The 23,785-nt window shown below is 34.1% G+C and overlaps 3 protein-coding genes across 3 annotated transcripts; all 3 read right to left on the reverse strand.

The window, feature by feature from the left end:
• Nucleotides 1-550: 550 nt before the first annotated feature.
• Nucleotides 551-11,293, reverse strand: LOC128165459 (QRFP-like peptide receptor; the record flags this gene model as incomplete). Its single annotated transcript, XM_052830014.1, has 2 exons — nt 551-1,710; nt 11,254-11,293. Coding segments are annotated over 2 exons (1,053 nt in total), but the record flags the coding sequence as incomplete, so codon positions are not given.
• On the reverse strand, nt 4,765-10,166 carry LOC128165453 (dynein axonemal assembly factor 5-like). Its single transcript, XM_052830004.1, has 10 exons — nt 9,502-10,166; nt 8,953-9,195; nt 8,682-8,768; nt 7,873-8,105; nt 7,586-7,795; nt 7,291-7,428; nt 6,733-6,901; nt 6,271-6,569; nt 5,407-5,755; nt 4,765-5,201 (listed from the first exon to the last, which is right to left on the reverse strand). Exons 1-10 carry the CDS (start codon nt 10,130-10,132, stop codon nt 5,074-5,076), a joined length of 2,487 nt encoding a protein of 828 aa, XP_052685964.1. The 5' UTR covers nt 10,133-10,166; the 3' UTR covers nt 4,765-5,073.
• Nucleotides 11,294-12,141: 848 nt separating the features above from the next.
• Nucleotides 12,142-23,389, reverse strand: LOC128166965 (von Willebrand factor A domain-containing protein 3A-like). The gene is made up of 30 exons (XM_052832444.1): nt 23,238-23,389; nt 22,387-22,527; nt 21,270-21,372; nt 20,943-21,070; nt 20,693-20,782; nt 20,451-20,505; nt 20,231-20,332; nt 20,006-20,112; nt 19,744-19,869; nt 19,536-19,644; nt 19,108-19,305; nt 18,849-18,987; nt 18,260-18,363; nt 17,944-18,119; nt 17,532-17,651; nt 17,335-17,409; nt 17,128-17,222; nt 16,746-16,991; nt 16,475-16,593; nt 16,243-16,350; nt 16,037-16,124; nt 15,659-15,870; nt 14,795-14,913; nt 14,522-14,664; nt 14,262-14,406; nt 13,987-14,131; nt 13,619-13,770; nt 13,256-13,480; nt 12,972-13,024; nt 12,142-12,822 (listed from the first exon to the last, which is right to left on the reverse strand). The coding sequence occupies exons 1-30, from the start codon at nt 23,291-23,293 to the stop codon at nt 12,773-12,775; spliced, it is 3,729 nt and encodes a 1,242-aa protein (XP_052688404.1). The 5' UTR covers nt 23,294-23,389; the 3' UTR covers nt 12,142-12,772.
• Nucleotides 23,390-23,785: the final 396 nt, after the last annotated feature.

Below are 23,785 nucleotides of genomic sequence, written 5' to 3' on the forward strand. Positions count from 1 at the left end.
TTTACCAATATATCTGAAAGAAAACATAAACATGATAAATATAACCTACACGTGTACCCTTTTAAAATAACAATTTTTAAAATGTTTGTTCCATCATAAGGAAATAAGAACTTGTGTATACATATTTATCTACGACCTGACAAACCGAGTGTTCTGCAGTTAAAGGGAAATGGTCACGATTTTTGGTCAAAAATTATTTCTTCGATTTTATTGTTTACAATGCTTCAGTAAGGCATTTTTAATATGCAACTAAAATTTGAGTGTCATTTGTTGAGTTATAAGCGAGTTGAAGATCTTACAATTCTCTGCTATGTAAACAAAGCCTTTGTTTACATTTTTAATGTTGAAGTGAACATTACAGTTTTAGACCAAAAATAAATTGTTAATCGTTACGAACTATTTGTTTATGCTTAAAATGAATAAGAAGGTATTAGACAAATTAGTTTGAAAAACATTTTTACTGATATATTTAACATTTGTAAACAAAAACAGAGCACGAGCCTTGTTTACATGACAAAGAGTTGTGAGCCTTGTATCTTGCTTATAACTCTACAATTGACTCTTAAAATTCATTTGATCATTAGAAATGCATTCCTGAAGCATTTTGTAAATAATAAAGACAGAAAAATAAAATTTGACCAAAATCGTGACCATGCCTCTTCAATATACAGATTACATTCACATGCAATCATTATGGTCACTTAATGTTAGTTTCAGTTGTCTTCCTTTGATTCGTGGTCGGCGCGCTGGTGACATTTTCGGATCCGAATTTGATCCATACGGCTTGCGCTGGTTTTGTCATTATCGATTGTCTGTGATTGACATTTCTCACGGAAAGCGGTTCAATTCTGTGTTTTCCACAGCGCAACAGATTTGCGAAATTCTTCCTAAAGTTTTCATTCATAAATGCGTAAACAATGGGATTGTAACAGCTACTACTTAGAGCCAAGCATTTCAGAAACGCTTTCCACTGCAAGGTGGCTACGGGTGTCATGTTGGAAGCTTTCTCTCCCACGGCATTGAAGGTTTGAATTGGAAGCCAACATATGATGAAGAGGACCACCACAGTCACCAACATCTTGATGGCGCGCTTCTTCTGCTTCAGTCGGTAGGAGTCGCTTGCTTTCATGGATATCCCAATCTGTCGTCTTCCCCACAGCTTAACAATTATGATTGAGTAAAGAATTGTCATCACAAGAAGAGGGGTGACGAAAAGGACAACAAACGGCAGCCATAACTGAAAAAACTCCATTGTCTTACTTGTGATCAGAGGTAGTGTGCAAACGTCATTCACAACTTTCCCGCAAACGTCTCTCGCCTTGATGAGCTTAAAATAAAAAACTTGGGGGGTCCCTGATATCAATGACGTGACCCAAACGGTTATCAGTAGGGGCACAAGTCTGGTCGACGCCTGAAAAAACTTGACCTTCAGCGGATAAACTATTGCGTAGAAACGCTCAAAAGCAATACAGCATAACGTCAATGAACTACAGGCCACACAAAAAGTAGTTATACATGGGACAATTTTGCAGGCAAATGCCCCGTATTTCCAATACGTTGACATGACGTTGCCCATGTTTATGGGTGTGGCAATGAGGGCCAGGAGTAAATCACTGACGGACAGGGAAAGAATAAAGACGTTTGTGACGGACCGCATGTTTCTGTTCCCACACACCGTGATCAAGACCAACATGTTGCCCACCAGCGAGACAAAAATTATTACAGAATACAGAACCATGAGGATGGTTTTGGAAGCCGAAGAAATTTCCGGTTCGGCTATTTTGCGGCTGTGAATAACCGGGAAGAATACTGAATCGCACATAACTTGTAACAAAGTATAGTTTTTTCTTGGGGCACAGCACATAACTTTTAGGCTTATTAAATCCCAAGAAAAATTTCTAAAAGTGTTTGTAGATGCCGACGAATTGTTTGTGATCAACAAAGACTGGTTAAAATCGTTCGTGACGCCGGTGTGCCATACAGATACTGTTGAATTAGCCATGGCGAAACTGACTAAAATAATACAGCTTTTTGCTCGCCCTGCTTTTATATATCGCCCACATCAAGCATTTGTAAGAGAGGACTCTTGAGAATGTGTGTAATCAAGAGAGAATTTTGACATCATCTTCTACGTCATATTTGAATAACACCCCATAGATTTGTTACTTGTGACCTGTAAGAAACAATCAGGTAGCTTTGTATTGAACCGGGTTGACTTCCGATTAAGTATCGGTGCGGAAGGGCACCACAGAGTCTTTGGTCAACACGGCTATCAAGGACAATGCGCATTACCCATCTGCCGCATAGTTTCCATATCATCATCATGGAATTAAGTTTAATAAGTCGTCGTGGAAAAGGCCGTGTGTGAAAAGTACAATTGCAAGTACAGTTATCGTTGACCAATTAGAATATTCAACATATAAAGTTGAAATGATATTTAAATCGTTTTTCTGTATCCCCTTATTTTGAAATATGTGTATTCGGCGTATTTACTAAACCAAATTTACTCTATGTAAACGGTGTAATGTGAGCCAGCTAGGGGATAGAGAGAAAAGAACAACACTATAATCTTTACTGTAATTAGAATTAATCATGCTTAAATATAGATATTTTAAATTCAACACTTTGATTTCAAAAGGTTGGCATTATAATAACACTTGTTATAGTATTTTGTTTTAGTAATTATGCCAAATGAATATCTGCATGTACACACTCTTAAAGATTTTAATACTGCACGTACATATAGTTCGGAATATTTCTCCGGGCTATGGTCATTCAAATCTTCCCATTAATTTACCACCGTAAGTATACGATAGCTTTAACGAAAATCGATCGACATGATACATTTGTAATCTGAGATAAATTGATCAAACAATAAACAACTCAAGTACATGTATATACGTCACGAAAATCTTTTACAATAGCATATTCCAAAAAAAACAAGTATATTTCATTAGAATCGTCTATTCGATTAAGTAATATTACCTTTTTGTTTCATTTCTGAGGCTGTGTTCAGAAATGTAGCGGTGTAATAAAGTATGTATACACACGGTAAAAACCCTTTGTAAACAAAACGAAGGTTCCCGCTTCGAGGCATATTTGTATTTAATAATAAAAGGTAGATATAAGAGATTAGCCTCCTACCTATAAAACATTTTTTTTAAATTATCGGTAGGATGCCGTTTTGTTAAATATTACAAACGCGTGAAATGATTACATCAAAAGTAATTATTCCTGCAATAAAGGAAAAACCCTAAATAATGGTAAGGGGGACTTTGCGGTAGCATGCGCGGTAGTTCCTCCAAAGAAACCAACAGCCGCGGTCCTCTTAGTGAATAAAATGATTTGTTTAGGAAGATATATTGTAATTTAACCTTTTCCGTCCTGTTTATTTTCTTATGCACATTCTAATCCTTAAGACATCATTCACAAAGAAATAACAAATTCATTTATTTATACTAGACATATCATTGCCCTCTTACCATTGCATTATATGTTAACTTGGAAGCCGTTTTAAAATGGAAGTTGTCAATATTTTTTGTATTTGGTCTCTAAATTCAAAATAAGGGCAAAAAAGAAAGACATTGCGACATCTCATACAAAATTTAAACAATGATGCTTGATCAAAGTCTTATTGAAAGAAGATGGGTGAATAAGGCCTGTAAAATGCCCATATGAAGAATAATTAGATACTGCAAAATTAAAATATCATTAAATCTGATACTTTTTCCAAAAAAAAAAAATAAAAAACAATGTATATTTAACGTAACATCGGTTTGTAACCCTTAAATATTTTAAATACTTGCAATAGGTTGATTCAAACTTGTGTATGCGTGTCGAAACCTCCAAATAGTGTCAATTTTATAACTTCAATTCATTTTCTTTCATAGAGTGGGTCTGGCTCCACCGTCACCAAAATTTTCAAATCCCTCAACTCATTCCTCAACGCAAATCCTCAACAGAAACATGCATAAATTTGAGGTCAAACCTCAGATTTGAGGCTGAGTATTGACTTGAGGAAAGTTGGTGATGGCGGGGCCAGAGCTCCATATTTTTGTCATAGTCTAAATGCAGTTAAAAGGAATTTGAACCGATTTTAATCAACAAAATTGTGGAGAGATGACCCACTATACTTTAAAAATGTCCTTTTGTAGCCCAACAATTGAACGTTTTAGAAAAATAATACAAGTCCGTAAACTCGTGGCCCACGTCTCATATAGCATTTAAACACCGCACTTTGTTGTGAATGAAATGACTCAGTGGTTAGAGCAACAGACATTAGTTGACTTTATAGAACTTGGGTTATAGGTTGTGGGTTCGCTACCACCAAAACTTAGGATTTTTTTTTAAATTCTTATCGGTTTTTTTTTAAAGATTTCAAACTGAATATAGTTAGAAATTACCCTTTTGTAAACTTGTTTTATAACATATCAAATATATTTCATTGAAAAAAATGTTAAATTTGAAAATGTATTTTAAAACCAAATGAGGAGTTGCGCCATCTTATTCCCCCATCTTCTTTTTTAACATACAGTTCTTCTTTAGAAGTTTGCGAACGTTGACGTAAGCATTCTTTTAACAGAAGTTCGCTGTTTGTATCCTATTTTGAAAATTAATGTTCATTTATATTGAAACAGTGAATATATATATTGATTAAATGACAATCAGGCATGCTTCGACATTATTCGAAATGCAACTCACTTGTGACTGCTCTTTTTGTAATCCTAACACCACAACACATTCGTGTGTTTAGTTAAATATGTATAAATATTACATTACTTTATTTTTCTAAATGCTATAAATCAACCATAGGTTTAAATAGAGTGAATTTATATGAACATTTTATTGATTAAAATGAGAAATTCATTGAAAATAAATACACATGGCAGTGGTGATATGATGTTGTCTCCATTTACAAATGTCGCCATTCTTAGAGGGTACTCTTCCCTGCAGGAAACATGCTTCGTCACGGGGTCACCCTTACAAAAATAGTACAATCACGGAGTAGCCTCCCTTGTATAGGTCTATAAATCAGTGGTCTCCCTTACAAAGCTCCGTCATGATAAGTGGCCCCTAGAGCAGCCCCTTGAGGTACTCCATCAGTTTGTTACAGTACACACTGGACCTGTGTTTGTGCTTCACTTCCTCCACTTCCTGAAGTAGCATGGTCGGACAGATTGAGCCTGATTTCTTAAGAACCTCTGAAAAATTTACATGCTAAAGTTAGGTATCAAAATAAATTGTTTCTTATATGTAATGGTTCGTATAGCTGCTTTATCAAAATTTGTAGAACTAATTGAAATTCTGGAAATGGGGATTATTATTATTATAATTATTTAAATATGCTGATCATACTACTGGGCCAGTACTTTTGCAAAAAAACTGAAGTCCTTGGTTTTAACTTACCTAGTATTGCTTCTTGTATCTTTTGTTCTGGATCATCTAGATGTACCAACAGTCCTTTATAAATGGCTTCTAAATGAGCTCTGTATAATATGACGTCGTAGCCATTCTCAAAGCAATCAAAGTAAGCCAAAAATGTCTTGGAGACTGTGATTCTGACCTCATCACTGCTGTCATCTAAGCGTTTAAGAAGATCTGGATACATATTGTGCAATCGGTCTTGACCTAGTTCCATTCCAATTAGATCAAATAATCGGGTCATCACTCGACAACAAATGAGTCGTGTACTTTTGTTGTCATCATCCATTGTAGTAATCATTTGAGTTAACAGATCTTCAACAACTGGCATAAGCTGAAATTTAAAGCATCAATAGATTATTACATGTATTAAAAAGAACTAAACTTTTAAAACCAATAAAAATTATCTACATACTCTATTTTTAATCAAACCAAACTATCATCAATTTTAATTTCAAAAAGTAAGTAAACCATAAATTAGAATATGCCATTTTAATTCATTGTACATAATGTTTATGAACATTTATTACTAAACATTATACAAAGTAAAATTCAGTACCGGTACATTCATAATACATGTATATGTGCACCAATATCAATCATTATACTGTAAATGTTTTATATTTTACTAAATTAATTTTTTAAACAAGTTAGCTTTGATTTAATTTTGGACATTTAATATAGACTCCTCTCTTTATTTATGTTGAGGCAGGACATTAAGCAATGTATTTGTTAAAGGCCTTCTGCTAAATATTAAACAAAGTATCAGTCAATTGAAAGACATTTTACAGTTCTTATACTGCTTTAAAAAACTTTAATGTGGGTAAATCAACATGAAATGTTAGATACCTTGTCCTTGCTGAGGACCCCGCTCTGTAGCAGTGCCCACACACAGGAAGTAGCCGTGGTTCTGATGGCGCCCGCTACTCTCCCAGCCTTCCACACACAGTTGGGAATAATGATATCCTTGACTACGATTACTGCAAACTCCCCAAACTTGTGACAAGAATCCAGGGTCGACCCGGCGCTGATCACTAGGCGGGACAGCAGGGAGAAAAACTTTAACCGCAGCTCAGGGTCCTTATTTGTGTCGAGGTTTGTCACAAATATCGGCATAACCTCATCCAGAATATCTCCAACAACGGGTCCTTAAAACACACAAAATACAATTATTGCATCTTTAACTGTCTAAACATTTCTTATTTTCACCTTTGGTGTCTTTATCTATCCTGTGTTTCATTATCGGGAATTAGTGGTAGGTGTAACATGCGTAAATTCATTGGTTTTTCAGCAATTTATTCTTCAGCTTACCACATTCAATAAGAAGGGTGTCAAACAGCAGTCTCTCTGTGGAATGAACAGTCCACATGTTGGCGGACTCCTTCAGCTGGTTAATCAATGGCTTGGTGTGTCTACTGTACAGCTCTTGTCTGGACTCCAGTACCTGAACCTTGCACAAACTGTCCAAAAGTTCATTCACCTGGAAAATAAAAAAGAATAAATATCAGCATTTCATTACAAACTTGTTTTTTTTACACATGGCACACTCTTATTTCATTTTATGTAATATGTGTAGAAAACATGCATTGATAAAAAAAAAGTGATTGTTTCTATTATAATATGCAGTTGATTAGAAATATGATCTATCTGATGAAAATTTGATTTTAAAAAGAAATATGCAATCACTACTATTAAAACTTCATCCTAAACAAACCCTTTATTCTAAAGCTATAGTGAACAAGTGCAATTCAATAAAACACAGCATAACATATCGAATAAACATGTTAGTAACAGATCAAGCAACTGATTGAGTGTTATGTATTGCTTTACATCACATTAATTACACACTTTGCAATGAGACGCAAGTACCTGTCCATGAGTTTCCTCATTCTGACACAGGACTGTGAGGAGAAGATTGAACAGCAGCTGGCTTATTCCAGCACAGTCTTCTTCAGATACCTGTAGAATTGCTGCTGTGCAGTTTAACAGCTGTGCTTGCATCTGCACCTGTAAGAATGCAAATACATTAATATTAATTAAGATCAGATTTAAAGTTTGACAAAAAAATGATAGATGATAATATGTTCCTCCAATAACTGTATGAAATTTACCAGTATACAAAATAATGAAAATTTCACTTCTTTGAGTGGTAAAAAACATGTACCTGAGTTGTAAAACAGATGTCTGAATCATTCAGGGTAGAGACAATTTTGGGCAGGTATGGTCTCAGTGCAGTTCTCTCGGACCCCCTGATGACTGATGCTAGGATCATGACAGGGCTAAATGACTGCATAGACTTGACATTGGCCAGAATCATCTTACACCAGACCTCAGGAGAAACAAAGTATCCCACCAACTCAGCTGCTCTTTGTACCTGTTTGTAAAAAATACACATGAAAATCTGAATTTAACACTGAATTAATTTTTACTAAGGTAGCATTTAATTCTTACATCTTTGACAACTTGAGCCTCTTCATCCACACAGGCTCTATACATTCCAGTGGTCAGCACTGCCATGTGCTGGGTGACATAATCCTCAGCGTTCAGGAGGAGCCAGTACAGAAGGGCTGCTGATTTCAGTCGGGTGGCTACTACCCAATCTGTAACATCCTTCATCAGGGCGGGCAGGATCTTGGACAGGTGTCTCATCATCAGAACTCGACAGCCCAAGTTGGGTCTTTCCACTGAGTTAAAAAATCAAGATAAAGTTAGGGGTTAGTAGAAATTATTTCCACTTTATCTTTTCTGTATCATCTGTGACAAGTTTCTTCTTCTTCTGATACATTTTTTAAATTTTTCCTATCTAAAATCAATAATCACTAAAATTAAGCTAGGAGGATGCATAAAAACGATTCCATGGCCAGTCCCCCAAACCATAGCTGACTTTAGGGTCCTAATGAGTAGCAATAAAATAAAATAAAGGAATTATGTAATGCCAACATCTTACTTTTTGCACCCATAAGCATGTAGGCACTTAAGTGGATTTCCTTCATAAAAGTGGAAGAGAACCAATATTCAAATTGCAAATGAATAAGTCATGAAACTGTCAAGAATTCAATGAGTTGATCCATAATCAGTAAGGGTATACAAGACTGGACCTAGTTTTCCAAATAAATGGCTTAATAGACATTAATAGAAATAAAATTACATTATGATTAGATCAATTTCTCATCAGACAACAACAACATTTTTTTCTAATTGCCACTTCAATTTTCTGTTTGTTTTTATTTTTTTACATGTACATATTTATTACTACTGACCATTAGAGGGATAGTGTGCTGGTTTTTCTTTGGAAAAATCTAACTTGTCCTTTAGCTCTTCCTCATTCTCTTTTTCATACTTCAGTCCTGCAGTTTAATATAGGCAAATTATAAATTATATACACCATATAAAGTTAACAAAATAACTGCTTGATTTGTAAATTCTTAACAAGATTAAACAAGAGATGCTTATTAATATTTTCCTCTTTGAGGTCTCCAAAATTCACTAAATGTAAAGTTAAAATGAACTTGTAAATTGTATTATTCATACCTGTATCATACCACAAGGTGTCCGCTAACTCGGCAATCTCTGGCTGTGAGTCAGCGAGACCAGTCAGCAACAGAGGAATTAGCTTGTGGTGGAAGGAGTAACGGTCGGGTAGGTCTAACAACCAGTTCCCCACAATCTTCACTACTGCTTTCCTGACCACTGGCGAGTCATCAAACAGCCTCTGTGCCAAATGTGGAACCACCTTTTCCATTGATTTACTATTACCATATTGCATCACATTGCCTAAAAATTAAAATTAAATTCAAGCTCATTTTACTACTATAAACAAGTGTGTTGCTGAACTTTAAATTTTATCATGAAGACAAGTGTCAGGGTTCTCATTTTTAAAATAAGGCTAGCATACGTCCAATTCTAGCCAAGGAGCATTTCTCCTCAGTGTATTGTTACATCACTATATTTGAAATTATATATGAATAATGATGTTACAATAAACTGATGAAAAATGGTCCCAGGTCAGTATATAGGTATTTAAATATCATAGGGAAGAGTAAAATATAATAAACTATGATTAAGGTTTTTGAATTTTACCTATTGTTTCAACAACTAGACTCCGCACTTTGGCATGCTGATGTGTGATTGTCATTAAAAGTGGACTGATGAGAGATTCTGATTGCATATGGAAATATTCAGGGATAGCTTTAGCCACTTTTGAGGTACATCTGCAACTTTCTTTTTTTACATCTGGAAATGGGTCAATAATTGTCCTTTGTAAAATTCTTATCAAGTCGTCAAGATACACCGAAAGTCTCTTTCCAGAATATTCCACGATCTGAGTTAAAAATTCCACTAACATAAGCCGAATTTCCTCCGAAGGTTCTGTCAATTCTTGTTGGCCCAGTCTTAGAACTAATACGGGCATTACATAAGGTAAACTTTCGTCTGGTTTCTCTACCTTCTCCATGAATTCTCGGATGATAATGATGGATAATTCTCGGCATTTCTCAACGGGATCGGAGAAAACTTTTAACAAAGGTTTAGCAACTTCACTGAACACTAACTGGAGTTCAGTTGACTCTAAAGCTGGCTTTCGCTGTAGCGTATCTTTTTTTATGCCTTCTAAAGCTTTCTTTCTCGTATTTCTGTTTTCTTCTCCCAAACAATTGATGTGACGGGCAATTCCTTGAAGAACTGCATTGGAATTTTGGTCCACGCACGCCATGTTGTTGATCGCAACGCCTCGATTTCAACATGTGTGATTCACGTATTCCTATCCCGACTTGTTGAATAAACAAGCTAAAACGTGTCTATGGAACCCGTTGTAATGGATCCATGACTTAGTTATATCAGGGACGTATAAACTAGTATATACGTCCCTGGTTATATTGATTTAATTCGCTCAAATTAATTAGTTGATTTTTAAAAACATTACACATGACATATACTTTGTATGGTATGTAACATATATGCTATATAATAATATTATTTTTAATCTTTTAAAAAAATCGAATATTTTAATTTTTTCTAAATTGTAAATGCAACTGTAATTGAATTTTAAAGAAATGGACAAATAACAATTCTTTTATTTTCATTTTTTTGATAAAAATATATATTTACAATCATGAGAGAGAGAGAGAGAGAGAGAGAGAGAGAGAGAGAGATAGATATTCTGTCTCTATGATTTTTCAGTTTTCAATGTGTCAGACTTGAAAAAATGTATAAATTCTAATTAATTCAGTGCACATACTACTGTCAATATATCTCCGATACATGTATATTACAAGGCGTTAACCTAACTTTATACGACTTTGATAAATAACTTTAGTTTGACCAGCTGTTGACTGAATGCTCGCTTTGCATTGATGTGATATTTAATTTGTTCTTCACATTTTACTTGAAACCTAAAATCTAATTTAAAACTGAATCTTTCCACTGTTTTAAAATCACCTGCAAAGCTTAAAAGCCCCAAGTTTCAACTGTTTCAATCACTTAACTAATAAATTTTAAGTGCGTATTTCTGTTGCTGATGATAAGCACAAAGTACAATGTACTTGTCAGAAGTCGCCAAGTTCTTATATTCGTATACCTATTCCAGTGTCTTTGTCTGTGATAACACTACGGATCGATTTTGAAATGTATACTAGTCCAATATATTTTATCAATGACTAATTTAACATTTTTAAATCACACAACTGCTAAAAATTATATAAGTAATAAGGAATCATTCCTCGAATATTATGTTATCAAATACGTTCGGGCGTAATAAAATCTATCGTAATTTTTTCGCATTCCCTTAAAAAAAAATGAAATAAATGAGTATATAATTTGATCTATATTGCATGTAAATGAATAAAACCAGAAGTTTAAGAACTTCAAGAAATATTATGAATTATGAAAAAAATCCAAACGTTGATGAGACAGTTAGTCCGACTTTTACACTAGCCTCTAAATTACTCCTCGGAAAAAAAGACAACAGCCGATTCGTGTCTGAATGAAATCGAAACAATCATTACTTAAAGGAAGAATTGAAAGCCCATGCTAGAAAGAGTTATAATAGTAACGGAAATTAATAAATGCTTTATAATCGATTTTTATAGAATCATTAAATTAATATTATTAATCGATTTGTTCTCACTATAAGCGATTTTGTCAGAATTTTACATGTCACATTAATTTAGTAACTGCGATATTCACAACAAACAACACGTTGACAGTTTGCAAAACTACTATATAAAAGCGAAGAATTATTTGCAGAACATTAATTTTAAATTTGTTGTTGCTTGTTCCTTAATTTCTCAGTCTATAAATGAAGGGGATGGTCTTCATCGGATGCAAACAATACATCAGTGTCTGATAAACCGATACAATGTGTAGAACAAAAGGTTGTCATTCTTCATGTAAAGTTAATTTTGTCTTAGAAAAAAGAAACCAAAATACAAAACTGAGATATAGTGAGTTTTTTCCTTTGCCACCATGAACCCTACCAATTCTAATAATATTATATATCATATATAATGTTTCATGGGCACGGTTTTTATGTTCAGAGTCAATAGCTTTTAGCTAAGTTGAGCTACCAATAACAAAATCCATCCTAAAAATAATTTGATTATCTAAATTCACCAGAGCTGCAGGTGCCAAACAATTCAGGAATCATAAAACTCTGATGATTCTATGTCGTATACAGTAGATATATAAATACGTGTGTAAGTAATTTATTAAATAAAACAGAAAGATATTCTCTTATTTTTATTCTATGTTTTAATGAATCTTTCCATGTTGTAAACTAAGTATCAAACAATTAATATGTAACATTATAAACATGATAATATCGCTTTCACATAACCTGCATGTACCTATTGGCTCTTAGTCTTTACTCACCATATCACAGAAAGCAGCTCTACCTAGTATACATACAATCTACAGATTTAGTCTGTATTTGATACACTTTAAATACATGTCCTTGCATGTACATGCATATTAAAAAATTAACTTCAAGATGTTTTCTTATTCTAATTAATACCTAGCCATATGCAGTCTGCACAAAGAGTGAAAAAATAATTTTTTTTTGAAATTAGAGCTAATCCAAAAGCACCCAACTCCATGATCATATGCATATCTACAGTTATCTAAAATACATCATAAAGAAAGCTAAGATTGATAAAAAAAAAAATAATTCCAAATATACAAAGTTTTCATATAAAATGTAACATTTTTTTGAAGAGTTTGATGGAAATTGCATCATTGACAGTATCTGTTTGAGTTAATATGAAAGTATGTTTTGTCTTCATGAAAGCACTGGAATACATTTTACAACAATATCTAACAGCTGTCAAGGTTTTCTACTTCTGTTTCCTCAAAACTTCTATTGCACAGTCGTCTTTGGTTTGCCAACAACAAATGGAGTCACATTTCCTAAAAATATAAATATTTTTTGTTTAGATTTAATGAAAAAAAAAAAGATTGTTTCATATATTCATAAACAAACTGTTGTGTACATGTATATGCTTAACAATTACAATGTAATTACAATGAAACTACAATACATGTGTACAGATTATTACCTTTGTTGCTTGCTGGTTTTTCACTCTGTGATACTTTTGACTGATATAAAGATCTAAAAGAGAAATATCATTAATATTCAATAAATTTTGACCTTTGATATAATAATTACCAGTATTATCATGAAAGGAAATTTGAATTTCTTGATTTCTGAGACTTATTGAGGAGAATGATAATTTAGACATAGATTTTTTTTTTTGTAGGCCTTGAGTGATAAGGGCTACAATAGGATATTAGATGGGCATATATACGTCTATAGACTTGAACATTTGTGAATTTGTCCTACCTGTACTGCCTTGACTGTGCCAAATATTTGCGGGCAGTGTTGATTTCAGAGCCAAGTCTGCGTAGATCATCTCCTTCAAACTCTGGTAAATGGGGGTACTCTGTGTCTTCGAAACCCTCTGTCAACAGCTTGTGTGCAAAAAGCTGTGCATCGAAATCTGTTTGACAGCGATGGTACCTGCCACTTGTCTCTTGTGCCATCAGGTGAAGGAAATTGTTTGCAGTGCTATATAAGAGTATTAAGAATAGTCACTCAAAGATCACACCGGTAAGTATATGACAATTTTCTACACTGATGATGTTGAAAAGTTGACTTTTCTTATAAAAGAGAAGATGTTGAACTTGACTGATAACAAGAACAAACCTGTCTGAACAGTTGAAGGAGATGGTGTTGATAGGAATCTTCCTGTCCACATTCATCTCGGAGACTTCCTTCAGGACCATGGAGGTGCTTGTGTCTGGTTTTCCGTCAGTTAACATATATACTGCTGTAATGTCAGGATCATCAAAGGCCATCTAAAATTAGAAGATGAAAGAATAATTTTACGTTCAGTTATTTTCTGAAGTACCGATACATGTATAGCAAAATACTCTACATGATGGTAGAGTTGATTAGTGTTTAATTTAAAGCAATCTAACATGTAGCATAGCCCTGCACATTTTTCAAGTGCCAGGGCATTTTGTCAAACACCATATGCCAACTTCAAAATAATTGTGAGCTACAAGCCTTACCCTCAGTGCATCCAGTGTACAGGTATTGCCCGAGGCTGTGAATCTGGAGGACCATGACACAGCACTGTGACAGTTCTCCTGTGTGGCTGGCTCTAACCTCTGTTTCCATTTTTCACAGTCACCGGAAAACCGAATAAGGTTAAACCTAAAATTAATTTGTATAACACCCTTATAATTTGATAAATTGATGGAAAATAGCTAGACAAATGAATATTAGCTAATATGAGATAAAAAGTACATGTCTTTACTATTTCATCTCTTGAAGATTACAGTACCTTGCACCCAATCTGTATAGTTGATCCCAAATAAGGGCAGCTAACTCTTTCTTTAACTCATTCATATACTGCTCCATGGATCCTGAAGTGTCTACCAAGATGACAACCTTCTTGTGCAGAATTGTTCCAAACACTCTTCTACTGCCTAGAAATTCATATTTTAATTTAGAACAAGTACACAGACAAGTTAGAAAACCAAAGTTAATGAATAAAATGTCCAAAGCTTTCATCATAAAAGGAAATGATCTTCGGATCCCTACCACTGAGCAGCCATTGAAGTCGTTTTAGATATCTCTTGAGCACCTTCTCTACTTGAGCTTCATATTCTTTCAGTTCATGTGGTAAGAGTTGTAAGTGTTTGATTGTTCCTTTCACATTTATGCTTGGGAAAATATCACAGTACCTACAAGAAGTTGCATATATCAACAACCATCATTTTTAAAACTCCTAATGTTTCTACATGTAAAATTCTCAGTAAAAATTATTCAAAACTGAATCATGAAAATACTGAAACAAAAACAAATTATACTCACTTAGCAGAGACATGTTTGTGAAGGGTTTTGACAGTGCCCTCATTGTGCTTGCAGTCCGGGCCAGATACTAGTTTATCCAGATCCAGTTTCAGCTTCGACAAACTGTAAAGCCTCAGCCACTGCAAGAGTTTGTAAAATCAGTTAATTTTAAAAAAGAATGGCTAAATTTCAAAATCTGATCCTAGTTTTAACATGAAAGCATACTTACAGAGCATTTGTAATGTGTTATAAATTACACATACATTATATTTAATTTAATTCTGGATTACTATTAGCTGCAGGTCTGTAGCTCCCAGTCTGAAAAAACTCGGATGGACGACCTGGGAGCTACAGTGCCTCCCATTGTAAAAAACTGCAATTTACGGCGCACAAAAAAATGCGCTAGTTTTGGACTGATTAACCTTATTTTCAAACAAATTCTGTGAAAACAATTAGTACCATTAAATTCTTCAGACAATTTACTACTGATATTGTTACTTTACTTGCCTCAGACTTTCTTTGAAACATGCTAACCGACCTCGGAAATAAACAATATTAATTCACGTCGAGATCGAGAGTCGCCATTTTTACATGTAAACAAACTACACCAGTTTACTTTACAGGGCTGGTGATCGTGTTTAAAAGAATATCAGAGGCAAGTAAAGTGACGATATATGTAGTAAATTGTTCGAAGAATTTTTTGGAATCAAATATTTGTACAGAATATGTTCGGAAATGAGATTAATCAGTCCAAAACTAGCGCAATATTTGTGCGCCGTAAATTGCAGTTTTTTACTATGGGAGGCACTGTAGCTCCCAGGTCGTCCATCCGAATTTTTTCAGACCGGGAGCTACAGACCTGCAGCTAGATTACTATATAAATACCTCTTTGGTGGAGACAATGTCCTCTACATCGGGAATGTGTGGCTGTCCCACTGCCTTACGCACAGATTTCTGGTCTGGGTACTTCTTGATGACACTCCCTGTCCCATCCCCCATCTTCTGCTTTGTGTCCAGGAAGAAACTGGTGGTGGCAAAGCGTTTGGAGGACTTCACTCTCGACATAGGATCTCTGGCTGAGTTGGGTCTATCCCTTCCTATTTACATAAATACGCAGTACATGTATTATAGTACATGTTGTTCATATACATGTATATTTTTATAAACACAACAAAATTGTTTGATGATATGGAACATCCTCTTAATCAATAAAGATATCAAAATTTGTTAATATTCAAATAATTATGTTTTTAAATTATTTACCAGCAATTTGACTGTCACGCAAATAGGAGGCACTTGTTGGTCTTTTTGATAAAATTTTGGCCCTTTCTTCTTTAACCTCTGTCCTTTGCTGAAAGAGAAAACAACAAAATTTAACATATTAGTCAATTCACTAATATTTGCTCTGCCCTAAAATATCAATTATTGCACAGTTTGTCAAAACCAGATAACTAAAGACATTTTATTACCTGTCTGTAGGTAGCAGGAGGGGTGGTGGATGCTGTTGGGGGCAGGGCTTTACGTCTAAATCGGGGTGGAGCAGGGAGGGCTGCCATCTCTTCCATGATATCATGTTGCTATAGTAAAACAAACTCATTACTCCTTTTATTTATCCAATCACCATTGATAGAGTAGCAATGCACTTAATTTCATTAATTATTCTGTACCAAAATTTACCTCCTACTTTGAATTAAGACTTACATATCTATTTCTGTACTTTTTCTTCACTGACTCAACCAGAAGTTGGACTTTTTTAGAGAAGTTCATAGCCTTGTCAATTTCAGTTGTAATGTGTTGAATGTCATCACTTTCAATGATACCTGAACATCAGATAAATACATAAAGAGAAATCAAATTCAATAACAATATCACATCAACTTCAAGTTTTACACTCATACATTCACATTGACAGCTATGGATGAATGGAAAAATTGTGAAAAATATTTGTATTTGTATTTATTTGTATATTTACCAGTTTCTCTGAACCAGTGGAATCTGCCTTTGCTGCAGTGAGCCATGTTTCGTAGACATTCAGCTGTCCTGGTTATGTTGGCATAGCGACCAGGAATAGCACCTTCTGCATCATAATCATCCACATTGAACAGAATGGAATGGAGGTGGATGCCCCGCCCTGATGTGGACTGCTCGATGTAGGAGCAGCAAATGTCCTGGGTCTGATCAGGTACACCACTGCTGAAGAGGTAAATCCCCTCAGAAACTACAGAAAAATAAAAGGCAGATCTTACGTAACTTTTACAATATATCTACAATACATATAAATTATATTTAAAAAAATGATTTGATTAAGATTCTAAGGCAACCAGAACACTATGTTGCAAGTTATATGAGCTTACATATTTTGTGTTTTATTTCCTCCTCATTTTCAACAGCTAATTTAAAAGCAGAAAGGAAATTACGGCTTCCTCCACACTGAAGATCCAATACCCAGCTGCAATTAATATCAAATTTATCATGATATGGCACAAAAGAAAGAATATACAACACAATGACTGATTTTATTTAAGATACATGTTGTAACTACTGAAGGCCACAGTTCTTACCTCCAAGCTTCTTGTAAATTCGCTGGGGTTGGTTTTACCATGGTTGGTTTAAATGTAACTGCCTCACTTCCAAACCTATAAAAAAAAAGAAGGTTTTTATGCATGTGTCACCAGGTTAACAAGTGTGTAAAAAAAATTGGAGTACAAAATAGAGAGTAACTTTACACAAATTAGAGATTAACATTGACTTTACTTACGCAATCATGTTGAAGTATTCTTTGTTGGCCAGCTGTTGCTCCATTAAGAGGCGGAGAGAGTGCTGAATATGTACCAGATAGTTGACATTGGAAATGGACAAATCAATCAAGATAACAACACTGCAAAAAATAAAGATCAAATGTCAAATTTATAGGGCATGTAATGTTTTGTTTGTTTTTATTACATCCAAATGTACGTGTTTAAAAGAATTACTGAAAGAGTTATTTTTCCCCAAGTAAAATTGAATCGCTCTGACAAAGAGTAGGAACCTAAAGTTTTCAACCAGCTTCATGCATTTTCAGTTTGCCTATTGTCAATGAGGGAAATTGGGACAAAAATCTCTCTATACCATGACTTGCATAAAAGTCTTGACAGTGTTCTAAGTGACATTTTTCAATAATTATCACTTACTTTTTCTCCACAATGGTTCCAAATATTCTGCGACTACCACTGGCGAGCCACTCGATCCTCTTCTCATACAGCCTCACAGTGCTGTACAGCTGCTTCTGGTACTCAAACAACAGCGACATGTCAACATGGATGTTCTTCACTGATCCATCATGCCATTGAAACTGTACCATGGCTTTCTAAAACCGAAATAGGACATTTACAATTCAAGACAAAAACTCTCAAAAATTCAAAGTAAAGTCTTGTAACAAACATTCATGAACAATACTGTAAAAGCTTGCTGTTGATAATCAAAACGTTTATAAATGTTTGTACTTGCCTCATGAACTTGAGACTGTACTGCCTTTTTAATCACTGGAATAAACTCTTCCTTGTAAGAGTAAGCATTGGGGGCTAGAATCTGGTAGAGATCTAATCTTCTAGCTATAATAAAAGAATATGAAAGAAAACTTAATACCAGGTTGTTTGTAACTAATTAAAGAACATTAATTGTGTAAGCGTAGATAAGTAACCAGTAAATTCAATAAATTAAAACTTCTTTGATAAATTTTAATAAAGAAAAATATACATGTAGCTATGAAAATAAAGATTATTATTATTTATTATTATTATTATAACATTTATATAGCGCTAAATATAATAAAATTACTCTAAAGCGCTTTACATAATAAGTTAAAACTACACAATGAGCATACACAAATAAAATTGATTGAGTTATTATAGGCATATAAATCTATAAAAAGAGGTTTACATATAGAAAATAGGCTAAACAGTTTTTAAAATATTCATAAAACATTTTCAGCACAGATTAAAGACTGAAGATGATAGGGAATGAACTCCAAAATGATACACATACAGTTACATGTAACAGTTTCGTTTACTATTATAAAAAAAATAAATATTTATACCTTTCAGACCATGCTGTTTGATCCACTCAATCGATGACCTTGCCTGGAATTTTGGCACTTCAATTTTCAGTGGGAGGTCATGACCTGGAGGTCGAGGGAGAAACCTTGACTGAGGAAGCTTTGCGACCTCTGTTGTTATCTAGGAAAACATAAAAATGAAAAATGGTTAAACAAAGAAAGCAGAGATCAGCAAAAGTTGATAATTCACCAGTATAAACATTTCTTTAAAAAAAATTAACACAGCTTAATCCTATTTTACCTCATTCATAATGCTGACAAGAGCACTTCCCATCATTCCGTCCCTCATCTCTTTAATTTTATTGATGACTTCCTGGGCTTTCTGTATTTCCTTCAGTATGAGACTGATGTCCGTTCCAGTGTAGATCTGGTCCTCACAGTTAGCTGTGTAACAATGATAGCTACCATGGGACACCTCTGACAGACTCCGCAGGGTCAACTGATCAAATCAATAAAGAATTGAACAAGGGAAATAACAATCAAAATTTAACTGAAATCTGTTATTTCAAACATCTTCACTCGCAAGATTCATAGTACCTACTTGAATGTTTCTGATAATTATACGAATCTCAGGTGGCTAAGACAAATTACAGACAGGAATACATACATAATATTTTTTAAAATTCAAAGACAAAAATAAATTACCAGTTTGCAAGTAAACATTCTTACATTTGTCAAGTGATTGCTGCAGTCATAAGCAACAGTCTGTAATGGGATTCCTTGGCCTATTCCCAACTGATGTACATAGTCACATAAAATTTCAGATGTCTGGTCAGGCCTGTTTTAATAATATTCAAAAAGTTTGGTTAAAGATACTTGTTATTTATCTGGATAATGAATATTAATTGTCACATGCAAGTCATACACATGTACTTACACACTACCCAGAATGATCATCACAGAATCAACATCCTGGACTTTCAGGACATGTTTGAGGGCCTTGAGGAGATTACATCCTCCTGATGGTTTCATCCTCATCACCCATTCCTTGGCCTCCTCAACTCTATCAACGACATGAAAAAATATACGTATAATAAATAATCATTACTTAAGAGTATGGTTTCCAGAACTGATATTATTTTATCTTCTTTAATTTTGTTTAATTCATTTGAAATTACAATCTCAGATGATTGACTCACATTCTGCAGTTGACATCTCTGGCTACAGGCCACAGGGGGTCAATGTCAGTTCCAAATGACATGAGGTATATAGACTGTCGCTGAGCGAGTTGCTCATCTATAAGGTGCTAAACAGGCAAAATTCTCTCAAGATTAACATCCAATGCATATGAATCAAGGCAAAAATTGCTGCCAAAATTAATTGCTTACAGATAGGCAGATACTGCACTTGTTACTTGTACTCACCACCAGTGATTCTTGAAAGGCAGTAAGTCTACCAAACCCAGCATTAGCATCGGATATGTCAACAACCACTGCTATTCTTTTGCCTCGGATATTACCAAATATCTGATCAATAGAAGACAGTCCATAAAGATTTACCATGCTTTGATTGAAATCAGAGTTAACAACTGCTTGCAGAGGAGTACCGGTAATCAGATCTACATTTTGCAATGTTTGTCCATACCCTTTTGCTTCCTTGTAGCAGCCATTTAATTCTTTTTGTGTACATCTCTATGGCCCTGAAAGTAAAGATCAGGTTAAGTTTAATAATTGAATTTATACATATTTTGTAAAGTGTAGCCTATCATAATTTGTTTATACTACTCAGTTATAATTCATGAACATTTGTGTTTATGGGTAACTTGCAGTATTTACTCAAGGAAAAACGAACAAGCGCTAAAAAATAGTTTTCTTTGCATAACTTACATGTTTAGTTTGTATTCAAATTCATTGACATCATAAGCCTCAAACTGTATGTGTTGTAAAGCTTTTCCTGTTCTGTGATCTGGTTTCATGCTGCAATAGTGAAATATTGAATTATAATATGAACAAATAAGATTTGAGGAACTAAGTGATCAAATGAAATCTCCAGATTACAGTATATGATCAAATACATACAAGAGTACAGGACATCAACAAGCATATTTTAAGATATATACCAGTATATTCTACATACTTTCCAATTTTGCCTCTGTCAACCAGGTCTTTCAAAGTTAATTTCATGTATTCCACACTGTGAAGTTTTAGCCATTCCTCAGAGTTCTGAAGTTCTGCGTTCATCATGGCTTCAGCACTTTGTAATTTCTGTATAAAATGATGGAAGGAAAGAATAAGTACATATTCAAAGAAGCATGCATGAACATTTTTGTAAATTGCATCTCTATCTACTGGTTACTATGAGTATTATCTAAGGGCAGAGTGAAATGTGTCATGGACATCAACAATTCTTAGACGTTTAAAAAAAGCATTTTATAAACAAAGACATTTTCATCAAATGACTGACCATCAAATCCCGGGTCTGGTTGACATGAGTGACAGTCAAAGGATGTGGTGGTTTGGCATTTTTCACCACTGGCTGCTCCCAAGGAATTGGGTTCTCCCATGTTCTGTAAATTGTTCAGAAAATAAGAAATTATCAGCAAATCTTGTTCCATAGATGTGTTGCAGCACATCAAACATTGTGTACTACTGTAAAAAGACAAAACCAATACATTGGCACAATTAGATTTTAGCGAATGAACCTTTTACTATAGTTTCTTAAAAAAGGTAACTGGAGTATAAAATATGTTCTTGTTTGATCAACGGTAATGCCCAAATTTAATTCCGTGTTCACTTAAGCAGGTGAAAACAAGAACTTTAATTTCTAACTTGCGTATATGGTATAAGTCTTTGAGAACAATACACTAGCTAACTTTTGTCAAACTTTTTAGCAGATATATAAAAAACTTCATAATTAGTGATGGTGGGTAATTTTTGTTGGTAAACAAGTTAAAGTTGTCAGAATTTGAATTTAACTTAACGACTGGGATAACACTGGAAGACTTCCAAAATCAAAATCAAAGGAAATTGAATGCTACCATTAGTTTTGATCACCATGAGCAAATCTTTTTCACAGTAATTTTACGTTTAAATAACACAAACAGAGGTATCACAGCACTTGATCACATTCTCCCCTTGAGGCGCTAAATGGATGTGACACAGGGAGAAGCCCAATTTGGAAGGTGCTAATGATGAATACTAATAAGCAATAAAATAAAATTAATTAATTCATGTTTTAGCAGAACTTACTGAATTTATTACACTGTTTACCTGTGTAATTGTGTAAACAAACAGAACCATCATGCATTAAAATTATGTTAGTGCAAACTTCTATTATTAGAAAAGAACTGATCATTGACGTTTTTGTTGTGTAACTTGAAAGTAAATCATTGGCACACTATCAATTTTGGCACTCAGGGGCACATGCGCCAAAGGTGCTAAAATTTGTAGTGCAATATATATTTTCTCGTTTTACAGTATATGACTGGATAATACACATACAGAATATTGTATATAATAATGATTTTTTTTAAAAACTTCAATCAATGCATAATGTAATGAAAAAATCTGACAACTATTACCTGGGGTGGTCATCAAATGAACTATCTGAATCACTGTCATCTTCATCATCATCATCATCATTATCATCATCAGCAACTTCAAGATCTTCATCTTCTGCATCCTCTCTCACAGGATTTTCAGTCTCATCGTCGATTTCATTTCTAAATTGTAAATTATACAATAAGATTGATCATACTCTTAAAAATTAATGTGCTGTACAGTGTGTATGCTTGACTGGTTTGTGTCTGTGATAATAAGCTTGTGAGTGGAGACTGAGATATTTTACAAATGGTACTGGCGTGTGACCATTTCTCGCCACATACCATTTCTTTCCAGCCCATTTGTTACATCATTTTATCAACACATAAAATCATACTTGAAAAATGAATAACATGTAAGAATGCATTGACATGAAATGGTACTCAGCGAGAATTAACTGGTTGCACAACAGTAGACTACCAATACAAGTCAGGATGTCAATTATATTACATCTATACAATGAATTAATCCAAATAGTTTACGTACATTACTGGTACCCATCTCAGTATTTGAACATAAATTAATATCTAAACTGAATTTGAAGTGACTATACTCTATAGAGCTTTAAAGGCTATAAACTTTATTGGATTTATCAAAATTTTCTTTCAAAATAGATTGACACAAAGATACAAAACCTGGGAAATCAGTCAAAATATGATAAAAGAATGATCATACAAATAGATAACCACCGAAAGCTTCTTATAACAAAAAGGGTGTATAATAGGAACATATAACATTATAACAAATTGCGATTTTAGGGAATATCAAGCGTACAGGGGCATCACTTATAATCTGCAGACTTAACCGATTAATCTGAATGTAAGCGCCTTACTCATTTTCTTCAAGCAAGCTACTTTTGCGACTTCCGCGACCAAAAATAGCTTCCATCTTGATCAATATGATATCCTCTCGTGCTATTTTTTATCCGCCATTGCTGTTGTCGTTGTTGCTATCGAAGAGACGCGTTTTGATTGGCTATTGGCTGGAGCACTTGTTACCAACTGGATTCCGATCCCGATAAGAAATATCATATCAACACAAATACATAACATTACTTGTATTTACAGTAATTGAGAAATTCAGTCTTATCCGAATGCTTATAAAACTAGTTTAAAGATAGCACATGTTGTTTTTGAAGTTCTGAGAACATTTGTAACGAATTAATACATGCACGGATTTAACTTTGATCGCCCTTATGATATATCATTAAACGCTTGTTTAACTACATGCATTTGATAGAATGATAAGAGCTCTATATCACTAAAACGTATTTGAAAGATGCAACTTAATTTTCGTTTTTCGGATGATAGATGTTAAAACACTCTTGGGGCTTATAAATAAAATTGTTGCATGCATGTCAGACTGTTTGAACTATTTGTA

Source organism: Crassostrea angulata, chromosome 10, assembly GCF_025612915.1.
Source record: "Crassostrea angulata isolate pt1a10 chromosome 10, ASM2561291v2, whole genome shotgun sequence".
In the NCBI taxonomy this organism is placed as follows: Eukaryota; Metazoa; Mollusca; class Bivalvia; order Ostreida; family Ostreidae; genus Magallana; species Magallana angulata.

What these genes read in the sequence shown, in the direction of transcription:
- LOC128165453 (XM_052830004.1), bottom strand. Translation starts at nt 10,132, where the DNA reads ATGGCGTGCGTGGACCAAAATTCCAATGCAGTTCTTCAAGGAATTGCC. An exon ending in TCTAGTTGTTGAAACAATAG is followed by an intron (nt 9,196 to 9,501) that starts GTAAAATTCAAA and finishes TTTAATTTTTAG; the next exon opens with GCAATGTGATGCAATATGGT. An exon ending in GATACAAGAAGCAATACTAG is followed by an intron (nt 5,202 to 5,406) that starts GTAAGTTAAAAC and finishes TAAATTTTTCAG; the next exon opens with AGGTTCTTAAGAAATCAGGC.
- LOC128166965 (XM_052832444.1), bottom strand. Translation starts at nt 23,293, where the DNA reads ATGGAAGCTATTTTTGGTCGCGGAAGTCGCAAAAGTAGCTTGCTTGAA. An exon ending in TACAGTCTCAAGTTCATGAG is followed by an intron (nt 18,120 to 18,259) that starts GCAAGTACAAAC and finishes TTTCGGTTTTAG; the next exon opens with AAAGCCATGGTACAGTTTCA. An exon ending in CTCCTGCTACCTACAGACAG is followed by an intron (nt 16,125 to 16,242) that starts GTAATAAAATGT and finishes TTTCTCTTTCAG; the next exon opens with CAAAGGACAGAGGTTAAAGA.